At 41.4% G+C, this 27,340-nt stretch overlaps 1 protein-coding gene and 1 long non-coding RNA gene across 15 annotated transcripts in view; both read right to left on the reverse strand.

The window, feature by feature from the left end:
* LOC140309998 (uncharacterized) overlaps nucleotides 1-8,060 on the reverse strand; it is a 34,441-nt gene extending 26,381 nt beyond the window's left edge. Inside the window, exon 1 of the long non-coding RNA XR_011916413.1 lies at nucleotides 7,613-8,060. This is a non-coding gene — a long non-coding RNA (uncharacterized lncRNA). The remainder of the gene's footprint in view (nucleotides 1-7,612) is intronic.
* Nucleotides 8,061-14,092: 6,032 nt separating this feature from the next.
* The window catches only part of mef2cb (myocyte enhancer factor 2cb), a 69,639-nt gene continuing 56,391 nt past the window's right edge, over nucleotides 14,093-27,340 (reverse strand). For 4 of the 14 annotated variants that reach the window (XM_072388105.1, XM_072388104.1, XM_072388112.1 and 1 more), the window contains 6 exons: nucleotides 25,502-25,691; nucleotides 24,667-24,714; nucleotides 20,278-20,450; nucleotides 18,752-18,881; nucleotides 18,250-18,385; nucleotides 14,093-17,970 (listed from right to left, as the gene is read on the reverse strand). In XM_072388105.1, coding sequence (XP_072244206.1) covers nucleotides 17,622-17,970; nucleotides 18,250-18,385; nucleotides 18,752-18,881; nucleotides 20,278-20,450; nucleotides 24,667-24,714; nucleotides 25,502-25,691 — 1,026 coding nt within the window. In that variant the 3' untranslated portion in view covers nucleotides 14,093-17,621. The remainder of the gene's footprint in view (nucleotides 17,971-18,249; nucleotides 18,386-18,751; nucleotides 18,882-20,277; nucleotides 20,451-24,666; nucleotides 24,715-25,501; nucleotides 25,692-27,340) is intronic. The other 10 variants (XM_072388111.1, XM_072388116.1, XM_072388109.1 and 7 more) reach the window with 6 other exon arrangements.

A 27,340-nucleotide genomic window follows, 5' to 3' on the forward strand; every position in this document is an offset into this window, starting at 1 on the left:
GTGCCTTTACCTTACAATATAGTATTTGTGTACACAGTACCATGGACAGGGTGTGGGTGACATTCAAGTTTCTACATATACACATGCGCTCACACACAAGCACTCACAGAAACCAGGAACCTGTCCTGCATTGGCAAGGACTGATGCTGCCATGCGCAAGGTGATCTCACCTACCGTTGCCGTGGCGACACCAACCAGAGGGAAAAGCCTTATTGTGTGTGCGCATGCGTCCGTGTGTGCGTGTGTGTGGTTGTCTGTGTGTTTGTGATTATGACAGAAGCTTGAGCTGAAAGAAGAGAGAGAGAAATAGGAGGAGGGCCTGCAGGAATCCACATTCTGCCTGGCTTGTTTAAGGTTTATGCCTTACTCATTTACTAGCCTTTATCAGGGGAAATACTGAATGGGCCAATTCAGCTATCAAGGCAATAAATTCAGCATGTCTTTGTTGGTAAAATAACCAAACACTGTTTTATTAGAGCAAGGACAAGGATGTGGTGAGAGAAAGGTGGTATGTATATTAATATTCATGAGTCAAAGATAAACAGGAAAGCATGGTAGACTCCATGCAAACAGGCTCACACCACATAATGTTGCATATTGCATGGGAACATGTAAGCTCAAATGTACTGGCATAGCAGTCCTCACATTTGTCTTCGGGAAAACAGCCAAAGTAAACCCCCTTCTACCAGCTGGTATTGTTGAATTCTATTAGTGATGAGGAGCTAACTCAGACTATGGGGGTCATCTGCTCATCAATGGGTGGTGGTGGCCTAGGTTGCTCCACAGCCATGAATGCACTGAATTCATTACCCCTGGTGCACAGATGGTGTCTGGCTGCCTGTCTCAAGTTCAAGTTCATGTCCAGGAGACGCGCACACAAAAAGAGTGAGACATGGCCTGAGCCAGACAGACAGACGTTGTTGACTGAGACACAGCCATTGTTCCCTTTCATCAACATGATTGTAGTAGCCTCTCTAGCTTTCCAAGATGTCAGGGTCAGTTAATGGTAGAGGCAAACACGCACCAAAGCATGCACATATACAAACAGAGACATACATGTGCTGGTATACATGAAGACTTTTGCCCCGTCACAAACCCTAACAGAGTGACAATAATCCTGCTCTGTCAAGTGGGACAGATTTGACTGTGACTGGCTAAAACTAAAAACATTTCTACATAGCAGCTTTTCCTATGACAGCCATTCCAGCAGCCTACGAAGCCATATAAGTAAACCACTTTGCCACTGTAAAACATCATGGCAGAACATCATAATGAATATGAAAAAAATTACAGTATGCTATACGTATATTAAGAACCAGCCCTTGTATGACAATTATACTCACATCCCTTGTCTGGTGCAGAAATTACCTTCATCCCATGCATTATAAACGTGCTACTGCTCCTGCCATTTGTACACACGGGCACAGAGGAGTCATATAAAACCTCAAACAGACTCATATAAAATATGCTGATTGCTCATCCAATGAATATGAAAACTCCTTCCCCAGTCATCATGGTTTTGTTACTCAACAAAGCACGTGACAACAAAGGCTGCAGAACATTATGTTTAAGGTAGAAGAAGGGCACAAGCACTAGACTGACTACCCATACTTGCTTAAATGTATAGGGAAACAGAACATGACAATATTCTGGCCTCCTCACACAACAGAAAGCCTTATTCATCCTGATCTCTAGACACTGGAAAGGACAAATGCACTTTAACACATCTATAAAACAAAAAATAAATGTTAGATGGGAGACAATTTATAGCTGGAGATGGTATTATTTTTAGCTCATTGTTTTTTTGGAGTTATGGCAGCAGTGGTTGGCAGGGTTAATAAAAAGCAATGAACCGAATTATTAAAATATACATGCCATAAACACCATGCAGATCACTGCCAGTCATACTGCAGCTGTCTATGCAGCCCGATGACTGAAATAGCCGGGATGCAAGCAAGTATTATTTGCAACTGTCTGAGATGTGAGCTTACTCTCCTGGTAATAGTACAACTCAGCATTGCTTTGAAAATGCAATTTACATTACAAAAGTTTTCTTGTCTTTTTTTTTTTTTTACTTATTATCTATTTATTTAATTATTCTTAAGTTAGACTTCCTTATGAAGAGGAATGGACTCACACAGTTTTGTGAGAATTGACTTTGGCCACTTAAATTGCAAAATGACAGATTCTGAAAAGTAATAGGATACAAGAACACGTTTAATCACTATTACTTGTTTGAAATGAGTATTTTATATTTAAAAAAAACTCCATTTTATACATATATTGTGCAAGAGAAACATGCAAAGTAAAAATGTTGGTTAATGATGAGATGGTGGCTTAGTTACAAACCAAGTTTTGTTTTTGTTCCTTCTTTACGTTGACATTTAGTATGCCCCCTACAGACCTAAAAACAATGTTCTCTTTCATAAAGCTTAGACGACGATTTCAATCGACTTAACCGAGGACAATAAGTCTTATTACATTCACCGCTGCTCGGTCTAAATTGTGTTCTCAGATTTCTTTCTGGCAACCGACCCAGTATTGTGTGCCGCCTTTGACAGGGGTCCGGAACAAGAGACACTAGTTTTGTCTGATGGTGTGAGAAAGTCTCGAAGGTACCTTTTCAGCAAAGGCGATGCTGAAATCAGCCACTGTGCCTCTGTTTAACACAGCACGTGAATAATGCTTTGTTGCAAAATGGCAGATTTATGAACATATACTGTACTGGCACTGTGACTTAATCAGATGTTTCAAACCTGACAGAGAAATTTTCAGAAAATGTTCAAAAATGAAAGATTTCAAAAATGAAAGATTTCAAGAATGAAAGAAAATCAATGAAACTGAAACTAAATTTGCAACGAATTGTTCAACGAGTCATTTACTTAATAAATCAGGCTTGTTTGAAACACGTGCTCTGCAGGGCAAACAATCTCCCATGTGACAGATATGACAGTAGTCAAAATCTGAGACTTAAACACGTTTGAAAAAGCTCTCAAATAGCATTAGTTTTCTTGTAATTGAGCAATGCACCCTTTGGAAATCTAAGTCTGCTTAGGTAATATCCTTAAAGGTAGAATGTAGTAATCCCATAGGTTCCATAATTGTGCCACACCAATGTTTTACCCGTGTCATCGAATGATTTTAATTTGAATCCAGTGTTTGTTAATCTGAAATTTGACTCAGGTTATGGTCAAGTTCAAATGCAAACGGAGTAGGAGGTGCAACGACCTCTGCTATCACTAATTCACTGAAGTAACGCCTGCAACCGAGCTCTCAAGTGGGGGCATGGAGGATTACACAATCACACCACATCCCTTTCACATTCATAAACCCTCATACTTTTAAGACAATGACCCCAAGTCCTCATTACAAGTACAATTGGCGAGACATCAACGTATACAGGACCGTTGCTACTCCAAGTTTGGGAGCGCCGCGTCGGCTGGGGTTGGGAAACGTCGCCTCTTTCTTTGGGGATGCAGATGAGTCTGGTGCACTTGACGTCTTTTCATGACCCCTGTCGCCCCCAACCCCACCCCCACCCGGCCCCTCCAGGCCCTCACGGCGCTGTCTGTCATATTGGGCCTGGGCACGGCATTGCCACTTGCCCCACTGAGCGTGGGAATGGGATCGTCCAGTCGTTCACATCTCCTGCACTGCGGTTAACGGAATCAATTAAGCAGACCCGACCCCCCAACACACACATACGCACACACACACACACACACACACACCCTCTACCCCAACATCTCCCCAATCCCCTTACTCCCTCCCACCTCTCCCCTCTCTCTGCCATCTCCCTCTTTCTCCTAACCCTGTCCCCACCTCCCTCTCTCCGTTTTTCATTTTTTTTTTTTGTTAGTTCAGTATACGTCCTAATTATTACTGTTTGGAATGCCAGCGCCGTTTCCTGGCCGGACCCCAGCAAGCTGAATTAGGGGGTTGGAGGCACGCACGTGGATTACTAGAGACGCTCCAAATGTCACTCTTCCGTGCTCTCATTGGCCCTATGCAGAAACCTCATCCAGAATAAATAACACTTCATATCACGTACTGTTACGGAATTATAACGGACTAAAAATATCAACATGCAATATCTGACATGAGGGGAAGTTTCATGTATGTGTGTGTTTGTTTGTGTGTGTGTGTGTGTGTGTGTGTGTAACACTCTAACACTCTATGAAAATGTAATTAATTACATTCAAGAATGTGCAAGAATACATTTTCCTGAATATAAACACACAAAACAAAACAAACAAAAAAAAATAACTGGACATAATTGAACTCATCCAATATGTATACTGTGGCAAAAAGAAAACCAATGTAAATTAAACTTCTACAATGGTGGGTCCATGGGAAATCAGAGTGTATCGTCCGAAAGTCCTCGACGAGTCTGGAAGTAGTTTTTACTTTCGGTTATCTAGCTTTATGACGAGCAGAACACTCATACAGCTAGATAACCAAAGATAACAACCCACTTCCCAATCTTCAGCAGTAATCCAAATGGACATTTCATCTTGTAGTGTCCAAGTTTCCAGATCTCAGCACTCAAACGTACTTGATAAAAAGTAATCTGTGTTCTTTTTCAAGTCACACTGTGCGTAATATTCCTTGTATTTCCTTTTACTGCTGTAGAGGACCCCCCCTAGCACAGTCCGAAATGTTTAACACCCGCTTTAAAGAGGACAATTCTTCAGAGAAAAAAGGATTATATATTCCCAAATGTTAATGTCATATTCACTTGACATTAGCCAGTATTACTGGGTTGACGTAGGCCTTGAAAATCGCAGTAAGGTGCAGTCGTCCTTGCACAGGGGCCCTAATTTGCAATGCAAATGGACTCAATCTCACAAAAGGCTCTTTCGCCTCTATTAAGTCGTTGTGGCAGTAGCAATAGATATCCTGTGAGGCCGGCAGTGAAGAAACGCGGCAGAGAAAGGGGGACAATCCTGTTTCCTGTGGAAAGTGCAATAACGGCAAAGGGAATTACGACGCAAATGGTTCGGATTATGAAGACACGAGCTTGTTCTTTTGGTCAGAGAGTGTCAAGTTGTCCGTTCGCATCCAATATGGTACTTTGGGAGAGATAAAAACCGATGACTCTGAGCCAGAGGGTCCGTTCTGTAGACTGCACGGGCGATCAGTCTGTAAAGAATGGGGGGCTGGGGGGCTGGGGGTGGCCAAAATATGGACCAACCCCGGTGAGGTCAAAGGCCTCGGACCACGATAATTAAACTACGGTGATGTCATGAAAAATTCGCTCTCCTTTCAGTGCGCAATCTTCATCCATTACACCGATCGCACTGGAATAAGTCCGCCTCACAGCGAGCAGTCCGCACGCCTTCTCTCACACAGGGATGAAAATGGATGACAGGGGACGCATGTTTGTTTTTTACACAGAGTGGGAGCGATTTAACAGCTTTTTCAGAGAATATGCGGTCATAAATAGTGTATATTAAACCAAAATATTTGAAAAAAGATTAACAGAAATACAGAGTAACTCAGTGACGAGAGCATCCCGGAGCTGCCAGAGCGCCAGCGTCTTCTGTCAATGCACTGTGTTAAATATTTGCGATTGCATGATCTCCTTCTGCTTATTGCTCTCCTCCTCTCATGAGTTGCAACTGTACGAGTAAAGCCGCTCTCACGTGTCTGATTGTGCGTCGAAAATCCTTAGAAGCCTCTTGTGATTTTAGCCATTGTCGCATCCGATGGGGAGACTACAATGGTCCTCAGGTAGGTTGGCGATGTTGCCTCACACGAAATAAAGCTCCAGCGCTCCACGGTGCGGATGTTAACCCGCTCACTTTTCAATAGAAATGAAGGCAGTTGACCGACAGCTCGGCACAAATGGGTCAAAATATGAGATCTTTCTAAGCGAGTCAACAATAACAAGCAGGGGGACATGTGATGGATCATGCGCAGGAGTGTGCAGCTGCAGGTTACCGAGTACGTTTAAGGTTCCTTTTGCACAACTTTGATTCTGTTCTGACCATAAAACACCCTGAGGATGAAAGTTATTCTCAGACAGACTGACACGTCCATTTGCCCCTCAGTGTTCAAATGTGCACGAGAGGAAGCGTGATCTGGAGACAAACAGGTGGTGGCAAATTAACACTGAAAAATGTGTGTATGGCTTCATCAGCTTTAGTCTCAGGTGTTCTGTGAACTTGCCACAGTTTTAGACCTGACCCTCAAGTTTACTCTCGTCAATGGGAGGGGCGAAGCAAAGGTTTTTTTTTTTAATGGACAAAATGACTCACGAGACCCGTGTATGTCATTAAATAAATACTGTGCACACCACTTTGTTCCTTAGATGTTCACAGTAACAACTTTTTCATTAAAATGACAATTTTTCAGTCACTGGTTTCAGAATAGACTCCATTCGCAACATGTGTCATGCGCAAGCAGCCTGACTTTGTTTAAATGTCCTTATCATACCACATCATCATATGTGGAATCCGCAAATTTGCGCACACAAGGTTAACGTCTTTGTTTCTTTCAGTGTCAGTTTTACCCCAAATCCCAATCACCCTTTCCCCCTGCTGTGGAGCTGATGAACTGCAAACCGTGATGTCAACTTCAAATTACTGTGATCAACAATAGCGCTCACCTGATTAGGATGAATTAGGCTTCAGAATGGGCCTCCCACACGGAGGCCATGCTTTAATTACAGCACATCGCGTTTTTTTTATAAAACACACAACCTGCTGCTCCTTTTGAAATTTACAGTGCCCCACTTTTTTCCTTGAAAGTTAATGAGTCAATAACGAAAAATCCGAACAATATCAAAAGGACGCCTGGCATTATTGCCGTTTTTGTTTGAACAATGTAAGTAAAACACAAAGTAGAAACACATGCATAGACAATACAGTACAATGGGCACTTTGTTTTTCAGACACGGCATGACGATTTCGGTGACGTTATACCTTCTATGTACAGTGAAACTTCATTGTTTCAGCACTACAAATGAAGTCGTTTACTGAGAATACACTGGAAGTTGTATTTGCTATATCAGTTCATCTAATTGAAAAAAGGGGTCTTTTTTTGTTATTTCCCTGACATTGTCAGAGATTCATCGCCTCCGAAATTAGACCTGTCACCCTGTGTCCAATTCGCACAAACTGCAACTACAGACAGTGTCTTCACCGTCATTGAAATGTTCCCTTTTTAGGGTTGTTTAAAAGACATCTAATACATTTTTTTCAAAGTAGTATAAAGTAGATTCGTTTGTTTGTTTTTTTTACAAGAAAAGATATATGTGCCATGCACCTACTGCTCTAAGAATGTTGATTTAAAAAACTATACATGGGACTTAGAATACGTGAAAACAGTCCATTACTTATAAAACATCAAATTAATCTGAATTTGGACCAGTAATCACTTGTGAAGTAGCTTCTGGTAAAACGAGTACCCTAATATGTGCGCCCTAAATCCAACTTGGGTGTAAAAACTCCCAAACTTCAGATTTATTTGTCAAGTGAGCGAAATCTCACTACCCATCATCACTCCATTCTAACTAAAACAGCAACGCTATTCACTTCTCCTTATCCTTGGATTTAACTTTTGCGCACCAGCAAACATTTAATTTTGGGCAAAAGAAAGTTGCACTTACTTCCTAAAGGCGAGTCAGATCACTGCCAGCAACCACAAAGTGTCCCAGGCGGCAGAGGAACATCGAAGTCCGTGTGTATCGTGATATGAAAGGTATACGTTCCCCTCAAAAAATCCCAGCCGTATTATTTGGAGGGGGGACTTTAAAATTGCCTCTATCACTCTGTAGCCTGCTTTTGGCGTGCTACAGCTGCTCTGTGCAAAGCATGAGCATATCCCAGGCACATGACAGACGAAGACAAGAAGAAAAAGGGAGGGATGGGGAGAGGGAGAGACACAACTTTCCCATAACGTCTACAAGCAGCAAATAGAAAAGTGCATGCACAATTGAGCCCTCAGAGTGTGTGCAAGTTTTTTTTCTTTCTCTTCTCTTTTTTTTCCCTGTTGATGGTGGGGTCGGATGAAGAGGGAGGGGGCGATGATGATGATGATGAGGAGGGATGGGGGGGGGGGGGGGGGGGTAAAGTCCATCCTTCTGTGTGAGGGGAGGACGTGCTCTGAAGTTCCCTCGGTTCTTTTGTTGCACGCACGAACTAAGGCAGCATTGTTCGCAGTTTGGCGTGGACCTCTCCCTCCTCTCCCCCGACCAGGTTGCGAAGTGAGCCTCGCAGTTGGGTGGTAATGAATTTGCTGCAGGCGCTTCGCTAACACGCTTTGACAAACGGAACGCATTTACCGGTTTCCAGACGGAAGGGGGGGTGGGGGGTGGGGTGGGGTGGGGGGGGGCACATGCAATTCCAAAACTAAATCTGGAATGAGGTCAATTATAAAAAGGGAAGAACGAACTTTAAACCTCACTGTGTACAGTTCCACACTTAAGAATTCACGTTGCTCCCTGTACTATCCATAAGGTCATCTTAAAAGATACACACATACACACAAGCTTGCTCCTGCACACACACATGTACACACAGTGTGGATAGAAAGGGAATGCACGAATGATGAGAGATTTTTTCACGTGAAAAAAAAAAAAGAAGTTCAAATTAGGTGACCTAGTTGCCAGTAGCTTCTAGGCTACGTCTCCTCAGACATTTTTCTTGGTGAACATACTTATTTGTCAAAGATAAAATGTTAATCTTATTTTACAGTAAAAGTATTTTCAAGGGCTTCACTGCATCAGAATATCACTTTCCTTTGACTTCAGTCCAAAAGCTTCAAGCTACCAGCTCTATTATTTGCACAGAACACCATTTTATAGCAGCCTTTTCCCCCTTTTTCTTTTAGAAAATACTCTTGTGACCAAAACTGCAGCAAGTGCAAGCTGAGCCCCCCCCACCCCACCCCCCCAACACACACTCACAAGCACACACACACACACACCACCCTTGCCTAATTGCAGGCGTATCCATTAGCGTCTACCGGATTCACGTTTTTAGTTTAACTGCGAGGGCACGTTCAATGACGTAGACAAGCATATCGGCTACGTGCAGCCATATTTAAATACATCAAGGCAATTAGCGCATCAAAATATGCAAATCCCTCTTACTAGCCTACATAGTGCGCCCGGCTGCAGTCGGAGTAATTTGCCCCTGCCTGTTCTTTGGTGCTTGATTGCCGCTTTGAAAGCCTTCATAGCACTGTTTGTTCTACCGAAGCTTCCGAGCGGGACAGAAGGGAGACGTGAAGAGAAGGAGAACCGTGGCTCCTGCGTGGAAAACCGCCCATGCGTAATGAGACGACCCGCTCCGCCATTCTCAATTCCCCGACGCCGTTGGCTCTGGTGTGCGTATTACTTTTAATATTGATGCATATTCAGTGGGTAGATTTGCATTAGATACTTATGGCTTGTTGTATATTCCGATCTATTTTACTTGATGTAGCGTCTAGATGTATTCAAAGCGCTTCTGATGTAGCGACATCTATTACCTTAAAATTCTTGTAGAGATTGGCAGATAAAATCACGAGTACAGTAACACGATCTTGACTATACTTTGGTCTCACAATCAACATTTTCTCCAATGTAAGTGGCGTGAATTGCCGATATTTTTGGAGTAGTCATATGCAGCATGCATGAACAAAGAGAGCTCTAGTGGGTAAACAATAGAGGAGATGCAGAGGCAACACCGAGGTGGTGATACTTTAAGACAGACACTGCAGTCTCATAACAAGAAGACTGTGAGGTCTGCTCGAAAAATAATAACCCAAAAGTACTTTGTCCAGTTTGTAAAAAAAAAAAAAAGCCAGTGACGCAGCGTTGACATTTAAGCTGCAGTCGCTCAGGCTGTTTCCTCTGTGTCCATGCACGCGCACAGAGATGCCAAGGACGAGCGCGTGAATGAAAGTGCGGGACTCTTGATGAAACTATCTAAAATGATGGTCACACAATGACAGAAATCTATGTGAAGTATCTCCCATTTCCTTTTTTATTTTCCATCCTTGAACAGAATAGATTTTTTCCCCCCTGAAAACCAGCATTTTGCTCGCATATAATGGAAGTAAACATGTCTACAGTCAAAAAGCAACTTACCTCCAGTTAACAAAACGCTGCCGCTCTTGCTGTTTGGTGACGCGCGACTTATAGATCAACATGGTAGGACGTTTTCCTGGAGAGCAAACTTTCCTCGTGCAGCCAAAGCAGATGCCGTCCCTATAGGCTACTCCCCTCGTCATTGAACCTTGCTCTTAAACAGCTCGTGGCTCCACACCAGTGGTCAGACTGACTCACGTAAACATATTCAAAGCCATGGGAGTCCAATACCCCACCTATGCTGGACCTCTCACCCTAAAAAGCACTATGACATTTGTCTTGTTCTTGAATATTAGAATACCAGGTTATTCACAAGCTGCTCAGTGAGTTTTTCATAAGCAAACACGCTTTGTTGCACCACCCAGTTTGAATTTATAAGCAAACCGTTAAGCTTAAGTTACTATACACGCACACAACAATTGTTCCCAAAAGATGCAACGCATGCATCAGTAATTGTGATAAATCGATGCCAGTCACTCACAGATTAAGGGATCTGGGTAAATTGGGCTCTTTCTTCCAGTTGTTGAGTGACATATTTTCACGAAATAAAAGAGTCAGCGTTTTGTAATTCGTTAAAGGCAGTTTTTTTTCTTCAGGGTTTAATCACACGAGCTCAGCAATCACATTTGCTTTGATACCACGATAGGCCTGTTTTTGGTGGTATATGTCTGGTCTGTGGCCACATTCTGTGATGAGAGCTGGAGAGGAGTGCACTCCGACGTAAAGTTGTGTTGTGCGAAAGACTAATTCAAAGGGTCCGGGTTACCTCTGTGTCCGCCGAGAAGAACGATCGGGATCGCTTGGGCAACGAAGCCACCAGGCCACGTGTTTGAGCGAAGGAAACCGAAATATAATTTAATGAGACTGAAAACAGGTGGAAAGAAAATGACTTGGTTTTATGGATGCTTTATTAAAGACGAAACAAGTGCTGTGATGTAACAATTCGGCCAATGATCGATCCATTCGACACCTAACGTCGTGTAAGAGATTAATTTCTATTCTATTAAATTTGTTTATCATCTAATCTTAGGCCAGACAGCAGTCTGTGGTGCAGTTTTTTTTAATGGGAACTGGGAAGGCTTGTCAGTCTTGTAGAAACGATTTTTCTAAAGTTGTGCTGAGGTGAAATTATCTCAATGAAACACCTCGAAGTTACAGAGCAATGCCAACGTAGTTTTCAATAGAATATGTAGATGAGAAAGTCATCAAACAAATGTCATTGCTCTTATTCTTCTTCTTCTTATTATTACCATTGTTATCATCATTATTATTATTAATCCATCACTGTTCTTATTTTTACAGTAAGCTACAGTGCAGAACATTATTGCTTTTACTAACGTATTTCAAACAGCAGCGTTCAGCCTGAACTGATGATGAATGGACTATTTTGCATTGACACTCACCTCTGGGAAGAACTGGTGAAGAAGCTGGTGTATTCACAAGCCACGAGATTTTTAAAGGTCTGATTAATATACAGCGACTCCGTAGGACGAGGATGATGACGACGAAGGTTGGGTGGGTGTCGACAACACGACTAAACGGCGACATCTAGCGGTGGATTCGGAGAATAGTCACGATGTAAAAAAAAAAAAGAAAAAAAAAGGCCAGTTTGTACGTGTCAGTGAAATGAGTATCTGCTCACCACATCACAGTACGCAGCTTCAAGGATTCGAATTAATGAGAAAGAGTTCGTGTACATGCGCATTTTTACAGTGCAGTTAGGTGACGCATTTCTGTGGAAAGCCCAAAGTGATGAGCCCATTTTACACGTTTTACACATGTGGCAATGTGAAGCATGGAGATGCTGATGGAAAGCTGAGCATAGTAGAGTCACTGTTAGATAAATGATGATAATGATAAAATAAAAATTATAATAATAAAACGGAAAATAAAAAAATATATATGAAAGGTTTAGTCTATTTGTCTTCTTTGTTTTTTGTTGCAGTAAAAAAAAAATGTGGGGGGGATTCATTAGGTTTTCTTTGAAATAAGGGAAATTTAAGGTGATCGTTCGTTCCTTCGCAAAGTCGACCCGTAATTTATATTTTATTATTTTTTTGCGTATTTGTAGCTTTTAAGAACAGCTTGATGAGATTTCCTCTGGGCATATTCAAATAAAGACGCGTTTTTAATCTCTGTTTGACCTTTCACAGTAACTGGAACACAAAATGTCAAGATACATCATTTGTGAGATTATTTTTTTCAGCTGTTAACCCCCCCCCCCCCCCCCCCCCAATCTGCCTTTAACCCTGAAAATGAACTGTAAGAGATTAGTAGTTGAGATAATGTATTGACAGTTCGATTTACGAACTGAGGAACAGAGACGAAGAAAATTGAATTCTGTTGATTTTATAAAGATAATTAGGCAGATGATAAAATGCGTCAGTTCCCCCTGCTGTATATTTATTTTCGACAGTGTGCACATCCATCGTAGAGACAGCAGTGTTATCTTGTTGCTGCTTACATATTGGTTTTCTTTGAATAAAGCATTGTCCAACACGTGTTCAATCTGCTTCTTTGACACATCACACCGGGCGTTCGCTCAGTTGCTTTCGTTTAAATGTCTCTATTAAATTTACTCTGGAAAAGCCAAATGGAAACTGGAGTTGTTGTTTTTTTCTTTTTAGTTTTTTTTTTTTTTTTTTAAGGAATGATATTGCAACAACGTAATAAAACTGAGCCCGAAAAATGTACCACAAGCACATTTAAGGTGCTGATTAATTCACAGGAACAGCCACCTCCCATTCTGCTTCTTTCTTTGTAATCTCGGAATCAGAATGAGAGCTTGAGGGGAATTATGAAATTCAAAAGAACACGTGGCTTAACGACTTTCTAGAAGAAAATGGAAATTATTATGAAGATTTAGCATAACTTCAGATAAAACAAACACCATATGTTGATTTGAGTGTTGTGGGAAATCTTAATATATATATATATATATATATGTATATATGTGTGTACATATATGCAGAAAACTGGTCTTTCGAGGATTACAGATATAATCGTATGTAGCCTAAAAACAAGTAAAACAAGTCTGAAGGGGGCTCAGTGTAAAACAAACAAACGTCATCAAATGTTAAATCCAATAGAAGTTTCGATAGGAATGCATCGCCTGTGTGAGATGAAACATCAAACATCACACAAAAGAAGCACGCGGTGGTTTCAAGGAGACATTTATTTATTTCCTTTGCGACTTTTTCGATGGAAAAAAAAAAGAAAAGAAAGAAAGCTTGGCCTGTAAATAAGCGCCATATTATTTTTTTCTTTTTTAAACGCTTTCGTAACGTTATCGTCTTCTAAATGTTTGACTAACGGCACCGAAACATGCCATTTCATTTGAACCTGCGCGTGTTGTTTTTGTATGAAGGCAACAGGCCGCAAAGTGTTTAGCGCCAGACATTTTGAGAAGAAAAAAAAAAGCAGCTGGAATGAAAAGTCCTGGATTATACCAAATGGGATCTTCTTTCTTCGTTTCTTTTCTTTCTCACTTTTTCCACCTGTTCAGGAACGGACGAGCTGCTCCAGGAGTAGGCCCCGATCATCCATGAGTGTTTGTGTGCGTGTCAGGTGATCAATAAATGAACTGATCGATCTATTATTCATGTTTGCATGATTTCTTGGAGCAGATTACTGTATTTTGGTTTTGAGCCTATGTCTACAGTGTGGATTTGAGCTCTTTAGGCACTCATAACTGTGAAAAAAACATGCCACTGTATATCAAAGTGAGATAAAAAAACAGATTTAAACTCCTTTAAATAAATGCCTTTAGAGTTTTTGTTGAAATGTCTGATTTCTTTGATAATATATAAATGTAAAGGAACAAATGTGAGTCGTATTTTTTCACTGTCTTTAGGAGAAGTCGCTGCAGCAACATGCACTGACATCCATTCACACAGGATTTCCATGTTTTTCTCTTTTTTTTTTTCCCATTCATGTTCTTAAAAGTGATCTCTGTCTTGGGGTGCATGTAGAAACAAGTCAAACACAATGAAATCACACTGAGTCACATCGGGATAACTAAGAAAGCCAGTAACTTTACTGAAATCTCTGCAAAATACAAATAGCCTTTCCCTCCAGCAGAGGAGACTTTTTTATTCCATCTCCATATGTTTTCACTGCACACAGCTGAATCAAGTCCCTTGAGTTACAGAGATGTGATTTCAATCAATTCCATCTTAGTCTCAAGTGGCGACAAAGGCCAGCTTATGCCGCTGAAAGCCGGTCTTGCATTCCAGAAAACATTAGCTTCAAACTTTCCCCGTTCTCAGGTTTATACAAGCTACATTGATACTACAGACTGACTTTTGAAGTATTTTAACATATTAGTTTTTTTTTTCTTTTTAATACCTTTTCAGATTTTGAACACAACTTAAATAAACCACAAACACAGTGGAGCAACAGAGAATCCTGCGTGAATATCAGGACCATAAGCAATTGGATGTAATTACACATGGCTGTACAGGTGTGGTCTCCCCTTTGCACTGCAGGTGACTTATCAAAACATCAGCTGAGGTACTGCTTGGGCTCATTTTGAGGTACCAACACTTAGTCTATTATAGTAATGAATAAAAACAACTGATCATCAGGCGATGAAAAGTAATGGCTTCAAATTTAACAAACACAAAAATAAAAAAAAAAAAAAAAACACAAATTTATAGAAGCTTTCTCCACGTCTTTGGTTGAAATCATTGTTGAAATTGCAGCACTCTAACTGTTAGGAAATGTTGGCATTAAAGGTTTTCAATCAGAAAGCAGAAGAAAAAAAAAGTGGAAATGCGGTTTGAAGCAGTGGACACTGAGCATTCGTTTCACACCAGAGGCCTGAGGGACTCTCCTCATTCAGAGAGAGCAACAGAAAAACAAAAAAACAAAAAAAAAACAAAAGAACAAACAGTTTGCCAATAAAATCATTTTTGGGATGTAACCTTTTGAAATGCAATGCACAGGGAGACAAATGAGCTCCAACACAGGCGAAGCATGGGGCTTGCTGTGGACAGCGACGCTTGGAAGCTTTAACCTCATTTGACTGACTGCAATTGAAATGTGAAAACGATTGTACATTTGAGCAAATTCTTTTATTATCTTGTTTCAATGCTTGCAAAAACCATAAATGAATGTGAAAATAAATGTCGATTTTACAACACAGAAATGCCACTGGCTTTGGTTTCTCCACACTTGCTGCCTGAAACACCATGTTCATTTTTTTTTTTCTCAACCTTTTTGCACTGAAGTTTAAAAAATAAAGAGAGAACACCATTACAGAGGCTCTGCCCCGTTTGACTACACAGACTGTATACAGTAACAACATCGTGAACCTGCATGAAATATGCACACAGAAATATCATAACACTTAAGTGACAGCAGATACGGGGAGTGGGAGGCAGAGAGATACCAGTTTGTGGCTAGTTTCATTGTTTAAAAAAAGAGAAAAATCAAAAGAACTATTAATCTAAAACAAACAGTTGTGCTTCTCCCACACCAGCATGGTCAGTTCGTCCTTTGCGTATCTTTCAGCTGAACTGTAGGCGATGTGCTGTGGAACCCTGTTTTTGAAGACTGGAACATGAGGAGTGACTGCCTGACAGGGAATTGAATTAGGCCGGCAAATAATCAGTGGTAATTTATCACGATGCACTTGCGAAATTGCATTACGGAAATCTGATTCAAAAGAAAACGATACGGTTTTGCGTGAGCTTGTGCAGCATCACAGACGCAACCTAAGATTGGACGAGACTTGAGATGGAACAAGAAAGCTGATAATGTCAAAAATATGCCTTGTGGGATTAAATGGATTCAATTTGACCATTTAAATTTAAAATTAAATATCTAATGCATTAAAATGCATCTAAGCTCTAAGGGTCAGTCATTTTTCCCCATCAGTGAGACAACCATGTACATCACTATGTATTCTCCTTTCATTCCCAGTTCCAGTCTCGTGACATTTTCCACCAGCAGGTTAATTTTTCAGCATTCGCGCCCATCTCTTCTATGTCACACAAATCCTGGCAATGCTTCCCAGCTGGTTTTTCAAGGTTAGTCTAAATACACCCCCGAACAGCACTGTTCAGAGTTCAAATGAAACAAACCAGACAATATGTGCAACTGCACATAGAAACTCCACTAAGAAACCAACAAAAATCATTATTATATATATTTATATATTAGAAAGCTATACACAAGCATGTTAATTTCACAGATTTTTTTTTAAAGATTCTTAATATTACCATTATTATATATAATTAGAAATACACGTTTAAAAACAAACCTCTACAAAGTTAAAACAGTTCAGCAAAGCATTGGATTTCAGTCTCTTTTTCATGGCTTGGGGCTTTGAAGCCTTGTCATTTCCACTCTGGGTGAACTATCCATCTCTTATTAGCAAAGCTATCAAAAAACACATTCCGGCTTATAGAAACTACAAAAAGCCACAAAAATGCTTTGCATTGTATTCCTTTCATATGAAAATATAAGCAAGTGTATCGTACAATTGTTTTTTATTTTTTCCTTTTTTTTTTTTTTGTTTATCAATACTGAGTAGTTAATACTAGATCCAGAGTTTTCTTGATTACGCCAACGCAGCTCCTAAATCAGAGGGCGGTCCTCATTCCGTTCCTTCACGGGAGCACTAAACTCATCAAAGGTGCCACGCACGTAGCATTGGGTTCACCTGTTTACCTGTACAATCCTTCAAATGTTGCATAATAGCTTTCCATTTAGTGAGTGAATAAATCTTGAAATGTCTGGCAACTTTCGACCCCTGCCCTTCCCCCTCAGACCCACTATTTACATAAATACGTTGAACCTGCAACATGACATCATCTAATGTTAACACATATTCTTGCAAGGGAGAACTGCAAAGAAGGTATATAGCATTGAAACTGATACTGTACACACATACTGTTTGTCCAACTCAAGTGCTAAGGTGTTTTCCACTGGACACACTCACTCTCATGTAAATGTTGTTTTTTTTTCTTTCCTTTTTGTCTTTTTTTTTTTTGTCTAGTCACTTTTATATCGCTGAGGCAAGGTGTAAGTACGTTTTATGAGACGGAGTACCTGACTTTGTTTTTGTTGTTTTTTTTTTTCTTTTTGATTGGCTGATATGCATATATGTACACATACACACGTGTAAAGATATATGCATACGTGATTCTTTTTGTCAACACACAATACAATTTATGCATAGTTCCCCAACAAAAAAATACCCCCAAAACCATCCCAACAGACACCCACCCTCCCCAAAGCCCATTACAACACCCCACTGGTTTATATAATGTCAATATGTATAGCACACACACACTCAGCAAAAAAGAAAAAGGAAAATAAAGGAATTACAACAAACAGATTTTTGAAAGGGGTTGTCCTTTTTTTTTCCTTCAGCATTAAAGAGATAAAAGGAGAGAGGCCGTGGGGTTGGGTGGTGAGTGACTCGTGATATCAAGTGAGAGGAAGAGGAGGAGAGAGCTGACTTGGGGGCATTGTAATGCTGCATTAACGGGGGCTCCGGGCAACATGGGGCACTGCCGAGGATAAGGCAGAGCTATCATGTTGCCCATCCTTCTGAAAGGCGCACCCGTTTGATGGAGGGGCTCTCACGCTCATCCAGGGTGGGCCGGGCCAGTCCCAGGGGTGAGTGGAAGTCGTTCCTGTGCTCATCACGGTCGCTGCCCTCGTGGGAGCTGCTACAACTGCTCAGGCTATCAACAGGAGAGCGTCCCGAGTCCTGGCGGGACGTCGGGTTCTGGGGAGGTGGCACCCCACCACCGTAGCCCCCCGGTGTGCTGCTGGTGCGATCTCTAGGAGGAGAAACAGGTTCGGACTTGATGTGGAGGCTTTGAGCAGAGGGCAGGGAGAGATTTGAACCCTGACATAAGTGAGAGCTAGAGCAATTTCTGTTGGAAGGAAAGGAAACGCAAGGGGTTACAGAGTTACAGAGCAAGAGACAAAGTGAATTTTAAAGTCGGTCTATCGCACGCAAACATGCATGCAAGCACGCTTACACACACACGTGAAACAGCAAAGTGTCATTTGTGTTGGACCTTGCGAGTGAAGATTGAAAACAGTGAAGGAATCTTAGATTTCTTAGTGTGACATTTCAAACAACGATTTATGTTAATAATCCATGTGTTATCATGCATTTCCCAACAACATGTCAAAGTAAGTTCACTCACCCTAGCTGTCCGAGGGCTGAGTGCTGCATGTTCTGAAGGTGTTGCTGTTGCCACCCACTCATTGAACCGAGGTGTAGGGAGCTGCCACTGTTGAACCCAGACAGTGAAGACAGGTCTGCGCTATTCAGGGAATACTCTGTGTACAAAGATACAGGGGAATTAAGAAAATGTAGATCATAAAAGTTCAAAGTTGCAAAAAGAACGACACCAAGGTGTTCTATGTCATTTTCTGGGGTAATAGCACCCCCTGCTGTTCGATGTTTGTAAATACTGAAAATGTGGAAGGATTTTACACTGGAATGCAAGCGCCTGCAAATACATCAAATAAAATTTTGACAGCTGAACAAAATCTGGGAAAAAATATAATTTGAGGATAATATAAGGTTACTAAAGTGATGTTACATTAGCTTGAAAATATACAAAGTGATTACAAAAATGTGTCTGTTAAAGATATTAGTAACAATAGAGAATGAGCACACAGTACAAACACTGTGGTACATACCGGTACCATATGAAGTAGAGATGGCAGATGGGTAACCGCCCATGCCTTGTCCTGGTAGAGTGGGAGTTGCTACTGATACCACAGGAGTGGCCAATGACTGAGCAGACTGAGAGTTGTTTATTCTCTGGTTCTGTGATAAGAGGGGAAGACACAGAGAAAATCAAGAAAGGGGAGAGGCCTGATATCAACTCCCAGACTAAACAAACAAAGAAAGATCAAGAAAGTTTTTTTTTTCTAATATAATTTTGTTTTCTGTCAAGTTTTTCTCTCAATCAACAGATGCTGAGGGAGTGAATGTGATGCCAACTTCTGGGGAAATTAATCACTTGACATGAGGCACGGCTGAACCCTGCCAACCCTATCATTTACCACCCTTTTTCTGAGGACCCACTGTCGCTATAGTAACACCATTGGTTTCCACGACAACGCATGGTAGCAAAGGCAAGAGGAAGGGACTTTATTGAGGCAGAGGGCAGGGTCTGTCAGAAAACAGTAAAGGTTTGATGTAAAATGAAAGAGTACACTTTGTTTGTTGATGTTTATTTGAACATTAAATCATTAAAAGCTATGCCCTGTTTGTTTTCAACATTCTGCATGCTGGTTTAAAGATATAAGGAAGAAATCCGGGAAGAGAGAGAAACAAAAAGGACTGTGGAAATAAAGAGGCCAGGTTGCTTTAACTCTGACACACCACTGGATGGCACTATTTACCCTTAGAAAATGTTACACATGGCAACAAGAGCCATCAGCAAAGTCAGCAACAATAAAAGGTGAAAGTTACTCTAGAGGAAGGACTGCTTTCCTATAAAACACGGTCTAGCTGTAATTATCTCAGTAGAAAGGAAAATCAATTGATTCAAGTTTAGAGATTAGACTTTGGTAGCTGCAACATTTCCAGTTATATAGGGTGCATTGTGCTCTGGAGAACCATCTTCTAATCAAGTTTATGATTAGAAAAACCTGAAAGTTTCTGACTTTTTAGCTCCTTTTAAGGTTGTATTGATTTCTAAATCTGAGTGGCAATCTGACTTACCAATAGCAGATCAACATCCTCAGACTGATAGCATTAAAAGGGGAGGGTAATACATTCAAATTAGTGAGTATGAGTGAGCATATTAAGGGAGCGCTTAGGTGTGGATCTAAAGGTGGAACTACTGCAGAACTGAGCCAGTAGAACTAAAATTAATGCTAAAAGAGGATGCTAAAACTATTGTAACTATACTAACTTAATACACTATTTTGTAAGGAGATGAGGAAGGAATACCAGTGCCTGTAGTATACGCAACAACATACACACAGAGAGACACATCAGCCTTGGGCCAAGAGTAATTGAGTGAATATTAAAGAAACGTGTTGGCTAAAGCCAAGCTCATCACAAAGAAATCTTTACCACCCCAAGTCTGATATGAAGGGATAAAAGCAGCAGGGAGGAAATAGGAGGTCAAAGGATATATAGTGGGGGAGGTTGACAAAGAAAATAAAATTCATAATGATGAAATTGAATAAAGGATAGAAAGATAACTCACAATGGAGGGCATGTTGTTCTTGGCGCCTGGGGGGATGAGCACACGTAGGTCAGGTTTGCGGTTGTTCATGCCTAAGTTCATGGGTGGTGGAGACTTAGTCTGCATGTTCTTGTTCATTCCACCCGGAGACACCAGCAGCCCAGGTGAGTTGCGGTGGTTCCCATAGCCATTTCCTAGCAGGACAAAAAATTGCAGAGAAATATTAACCAATGTTCTCGAATGGCCTTAAAGCCAAAAGGCTAAGCTATGTGTTATCAAAGCTATTCTAAAAGTTAAATGAATCTTGAAACTCCTGCTGTCAATGCTAGTGTTGTCTGATTTAGAACTAAAAGAATGAATTTTCACCTTGTGCTCCTCTTTCTGAATTTCTGCTCAATTTCCAGTGTTTAGTGTTTTTTACTGGTACACTTGAATGTTTAGTACATATAGAGTTATGGATGCAGTGCTTGCGAGTGGAACGGCATACTGTCAAATGTTTCCTTACTGCTTTCCTGATCACTGTTTGTTAGGAAGTTATACAACAAATACATCCACACCCTCTATCTCCGCTACTCTAAATGAAGTCTACATGTGGTCTAAAACAGCCAGTGAATCTTGTAAAAACATCTAATTACGGATAGCAAGACCACAGTGGGATAGGACCGATCATTTGGTCATCAGAGCTCAGAATGATTATGTGGTTCTTCCTGACGAAAACTCAGCCATGATGTTGCCACCAAACCTCCATTCCCTGCACATGCAGGCCCAAATGTAGCACCCATTTCTCGCTCAAAAAACACTGGGCTAAAATCCTAGTGACATCATTAAGGAAACTGAAAGTGGAGCATAATTGCAAGCAACATAGTCTTTGTTTCTAACCTAGTCCCCTGGGCTGTTTTCCCCCTTACTTTTTCCTTCTTTCAAGGGGCAGAACACAAGGCACTGTGTGGATGTTCCCACTTGAAAGACGGGCAGGAATTATATGTTAGACATAAATGAATTTCCTAATCATATACTCCAGGGGAAAATGAGTCACAGATGTCTTCCTGGGCAATTTCCCTTGCAGATCTTTGTTTAATTTGAGAGCGAGGTTTTTGTTGTTTAGAAATGAAAAGTCTCAAAAGCTCAATTTTAACAATCTGAAGAGTAAACGACCGCTGGCGGTAAGAGAAAATGAGGCCAACAGCAAACGAGAAAAACAGTGTGTTACTGTTGGTGTGTGCGCTTGTGTCATTATTGGCAAGTGCAATGCATAAGTATAACCTGACATGAACATAAACTTTGTGTGTCATTCTACGTTATGTTCTATATAGTACAGTCTATACAGTTCCGTATAACTCTGAGACATGCTGCACTGTTTGAAAGTGCTTATGCACAAGCCATGCATATGGATGCACATGTGTTTTTGTATTGGACCCTGTTTGTTCCAGTGTCATTCTCACATAAGCAAAGAGGCAGCTGCCTCTTCAGTTTTGCCACTTTCTCATTCTCATGGCTGGGCCTTTGTGAGACTGAGTGGGTGCATGTGGAGATAGATGAATGAGACCTCACACACAAACACACACACACCGCACATACACGTTCTTAAGTAAATAACCCAGCAGGAAGCACATCAGTGTTTCTGTACAGATGAATAAAATAGACACTGAGCCATGAAGAGGCATTAATACACACTTTGGTCAAGATGACACGGACTTCGTCTTGGTGGCAGTTAATCAGACATCTGTGTGTTGCTACCCAGTAGAGATGGCTGCAGTCCACTCAATTACAGACTAGATGACTATAATCATGAGTGACATAGGCCAGTCCTTAAGCACTTCAAAAGCTAAATCACAGGCCAATTACACAAATGAAGCAAGAACTGTGACTCAAATCTTTAGATTCTGCAGTGTGATCACCCTGATTTTCAGAATGGTTGCATTCAATAGATACTCAACTACTATATCAGCTGAAGACATGATACCCAAAGCTCATCTCTATTCTACTCCTCTTGTGCTACTATGAACAGTCCAGTTGCGGCCCAGGCTGGCATCAACTGTTTAGAGGAAGTACCAAAATTAAACCCAGCCCAGCAAGGACTGTTTTTTTCTGCTGTTTAAAACTCACACATTGAGAACAACATTTGATCTGAGATTCAGATAAACAGCCTTATGCTATTTCTGAAGTGTCGAGTTGGAGGGGAGGCAGCCAAGGTCAATGCTGGTTAGTTAGCTCGGGCATTTCGAGACGCACGTGTTTGACAAGGCCCCCCTTGAGTCTTCATTCTCTCTTTCTTTCCCTCTTACACACATCACACACACACACACACAAAGAGAGGTGTGGTTAAACTTGTACATTTTACTGTTACTGAACAAATTTTTGATGTCCTGTTGTGGTCTAACAGGCAAGCTCCATTCTATTCCCCATACACACACACTCTTCCGTTGCGGTTTGGCCAAATGTGCATTCAACTCTGAATTTTCCAACTGAACTAAGGTGTCACATTCACGCTTACAACTTGTACAGTTGGTGTGAGGCGCTGCCAAGGCTGAAAGACACTTTGTTTAATCTGCTGAAAATGACTTTTTGTCAGTTACAATATTTTTAACTTTTGTTTCTGTGGGATTTTGACGAGAGATGTCTGACCAGTGTACGTGTAACTAATTTAATGGAATAATTGGTGTGTCATCAAGGTGAGAGGTGACAGAAGATTCTCGTTAACTCCTCGAAGAACAGGCAACAGCTACTTATCTGCACAAATGGCAGTGGAGAGGTTTTCAGAGGCTTGGGCCACGATTTGGACATCCTTTCACCAGCTCTCTTTCTCTCACATTCTGTCTTTTTCACCTCTTCACACTCTGTCTTAGCTAGCAAAGGAATTGACAGATTGATCACATACTGGATAAAGAAGCAAACATATGCAAGCACCTGCAATATTTCTGTAGAGAAGACATGATGACTAAGCCTTACAGTCACATGCTACATTTTCGCTGGATTAGAATTACCTAGGGACCTTTTGGGATTTTTTTAATATACCCCCACATCTGGGTTTCATGTTGCAAAAGATTTAAAAAAAAATCTGTTTTGATTAAGTCGAAAGGCTAAGATTCAATGATTCACTGCTGATGTGATTGAAATGTGTCATACTTTAAAGCTGATATTGCAAAGAAAAGGGAGTTCAGAAAGCAGCACAAAAGAGGAGCTGTGTTTATATGCATATCTGAATGACATACATCCATGGATACACACACACACACACACAAAGCCCCTGCTGTGTAACTTATGCTACAACAATTAAGACATACACAGGCCAGGCAGCTACTTGTACAGCTTATCAAAACTCACAGTGGCAAGAAAAGGAACATTAAAAAGCTCCTTATGGTGACATGGAGACTGGGCCACTTCACACTGATGAAGTTGGAGGAACATCATTAAAAATACTGACCAAGTTCATAGAACACTTCCACGCACACATGCTTCCACCATCAGTGGATATTTATCACTACCCCCCCCCCCCCCCCCCCCCCCCACAACACACTCTTTCTACCCCCAAAAAAAGAGATTTAAGAGAGCATTGAATGGAATCTTTCAGCTCCCACATGACTCGCTCCACGTTGTGTTTTTCACGGCTGCTGAGCGACATACAGCTCTCACAGAGTGCCTCTGTTCTCTCAGCGTGGTGACACAAAGGCACATTTGAAACATGCGCTGTAAAACGCCGTCAATGGAACACACGCCACAACAAACGGTCCTGTTGTGTGTGTACGTGTATGTGTGTGTGCAATGAGTGACCAGACAGAGAAACCAGGCACTGACCCCTTGTGATGAAGCCTCAGGGGCCAGACTAGGCTGCCCAGCTGTGCCCGACTGACGCCCCCCGTTCTTAATTTTTACACTCTGCACTGTATGCACTGGCTATAAAATTTAACCCTTTAAAAGGGAGTCATTTTGCTATAAACTTGAGCTTTACATGTCCTCTGGGGTAGACTCGTGGACAAAAAAAAATTACCACATGAGATTTTTTACATTTCTTAAACATGGGTTGCTCCGCGCTATACAGGAACACTAAAGTGCTGAGCAACTCCAATCACTGACTAAATTTGGTGCTCGCAGAGGTAAATAAATAGGCTGTAGGAATCAGACAATCGGCTGGTTCTGTCTACAATGCAAATTCACTTCTGTTTCCCCCCACTTGTTCTACCATTTCATAGCTGAAAACAGGCAGGATGTGTCACAGCCGAGGCTCTGAGCAAACATTCCCAGATGAACTCCACGACCACTAACTTCAACACATCATGGGTAAAATCTCCACTTGGGTTTGGGTTAGTGTTAGTCATGCATTTTATGGCCCCAATTGGGTGAGTGGGTGCCGTGTATGTGAGTGTACGTGTTAGCAGACATCTGTGTGTTAGAAGAGGAGCCCTTTCTTACCAGCACTGGTGCCTGCGCCAGTGGTGAGGTCAGCACCCATGAGGCCACCTGTAAGATGAAATAACAAGCAAAGAAAAAGAGAGAAAACTATTAGTGGATAGACACCGACATAACACTCATTCTGCCTCCTATCTTGCGTGCTTTGTGTACTGCACTGATGCACTGATACCAGAAGTAATGCTGCATCCCACCCAAATCTTAACATGCTGAGCAACTGGACAACGAGAGGATACATTAAATTGCTGTCCAAGAAAAATGACACATTATTATTTTTAAAACATGTGAGGTGGAAGAGTGGGAGGGTCCAGATCGTGTGCGGTTTGGTGTGGATGCTGCAAGCGCCAAAACTCATATTTAGTTTGCGCTGGCGTCTCTAGCATCCAGTTGTAATGACAGGGTGAGGGTGTGGGCAACAGCCTTCAGAACATAGGGACAGAAAAAGGACCTTGGACAACAATAACAAACCAACAGGCCCAATTTGCTTATGTCACCAGCAACTCAATCCTTATATGTAGGGCCAGACATCCCAAGTGTAGAGGCTAACACTAAATAAATAGAACTGTGGCTGGGATTTTTTTATGTTGTTTTATATCATGTCACCGTTACTTTTGACAAAATGCTAAGCAGGGAATATGTGAATATATGTGGGTGGCGAAGACTTTAGATTCATTCTGCCTTTAGGTGGAATATTGTGGGTAGCTGTCATGAATTAAATCACACATTTGATGTGTCTGGGTCTATTAGCATGACAGACAGGTACACCCACATACTTGGGAAGATAGACAGATGGGATAACAGCATGCACATGGGTGCATGAGTGCATGTGAGGCCCTACCTGTGTTACCTGCACTGGGGGGTCTGTGTGTCACTCCAGGAGACATGCTGTTTCTCTGTAGGCCATGGTGTGCCAGTGGCAACAGATTGTGGTTGCCTAGGGACCCGCCAGGATGGCTGTAGATTAGATTGTTCTGGTTGCTAACGGGAATGGACACGGGCATGTCGTAGTTTGATGGTGGCACAGCCTGCTGAGAAAGAGATGGTACAAGAAAGACACCAGTGTGATTAAAGATAATAACAACTCAAATGAATGGATGAATGAAAAAAAAAGGCTGAAATAAAACAGAAAAGAAGGCAAAGACAGCCTAGTTCAAAAGGAAACATGGTCATGAAACAACAGAGAGCTAATGTATAGATGGCAAGTGCACAGATCTTCATAGAGGGAAAATAAAGAATACAAACAGTATAGAAGGTGAGAGGAAGTAGAAGAAGATATACACAAAAACAAAACAAACAAGACAACAAATCTCTTCTAAATTACTCAAATTGTCCCCATGGTGATATATAAGCAGGAAATAGTTTCTAATTCAAACTTTATCTAGCATAGGTAAGTCACTTTGGGGGCTGCAACTGTCATAGATTTTTCTAAACACAATTATTGGTCTTAACATGTTTTGATGTTCAGCATTGTGAGGTAAAAAGTGTGTTGTGCTCAGAGTATTTCATTTACATTCCTGAAAACATTCCTGGTTTATTACATCGAAGATAAAAAGAAAGCTGTGGTTCACTGGGAACAAGCCAATGTCATCCCACTTCTCAAAAGGGCTTATGATTCTATCTGTCTTCACCTCGCTAAAAAAAGGTTGTAGTATATAATGTAAAAGAAGCGTCAAGACTGACTGAATCAGAAACTATTAGTTTCTTTTTCTGTCTGGAGCGAATGCAGAGCGTTTTAAATGGTAGACACAGATCAGTATGCCGTCTCATCAGGAACATGAGTAAAGCTAATCTGACAGCCTCAGGCATCTACTTTGTCATATTCATTGTGTCGCTTGGCAGAGGGGCTTAACCTTGGGAGTGCCCTGGAAGTGGTTGATCCTGCATGTTAGTTTTAGGAAGTAGAAAATAGGGCCCTAAATTACTGCCATGTGTCTAAGAGTTGTGGAGGGAGTGCATCAGGGAGATCATCAGCCTGGCTTACGTGGAAATGGGCTAGGTGCCTTAGTGCAGCTTTCACTTCTACAATTTTCCTCCATTCACTAATGCTCTTTTAGCAGGCAAAATATTATTTCAACATACAAAGATGGTTACTTTAACCATATTTCACTGTGGGCCACTGTACATTTCGCTTTAACTGCAACTTCACAAAGAAGTGGGTTAGCCAAAAAACTACGAGTGCTTTCTTTTATAACCCGTGAGGGGATGTCTCTTGTTCTGTTTTATTTACCTCCACCCACCCTGTAATTTCTTCCCTCTCAGATTCCTTGTTGGAGTTTTTAAATAGTATTATTGTCTTTGAAATGCTCTCAATATAGTGGAAGCTGTTTGCACGTGTGCACTCAACCTATTGCTGGGTGAAAGGGCCCCGTTTGTAAGCTGTCTTTAAACTGGTGCCATCCTTCCTGTTTTTATTCATCTTCCTTCTCTGCCTTTCCCCACACTCCCCCCAACAGTCCCCTGCAATCCAGAGGCCCAGTGCTTGGCAGCCACCCTGACCACACACTGAACTGCCACTTGTTGTGTGCAGGGTCCACCCGTCCCCCCATCCCCACCCAGCTACGATCCCAAAGCCACCGCACCTCAGCTCACCAACCCCTGCCTTATTTCTAACCACACTGCTTCTGCTCCACGTGGCTTAATCACTACTCTTCTCTTAGTTATCTACAGTGGAATTATG

This window comes from Leuresthes tenuis, unplaced genomic scaffold (genome assembly GCF_036924035.1).
Source record: "Leuresthes tenuis unplaced genomic scaffold, fLeuTen1.0.hap1 SCAF_6, whole genome shotgun sequence".
Classification (NCBI taxonomy): domain Eukaryota; kingdom Metazoa; phylum Chordata; class Actinopteri; order Atheriniformes; family Atherinopsidae; genus Leuresthes; species Leuresthes tenuis.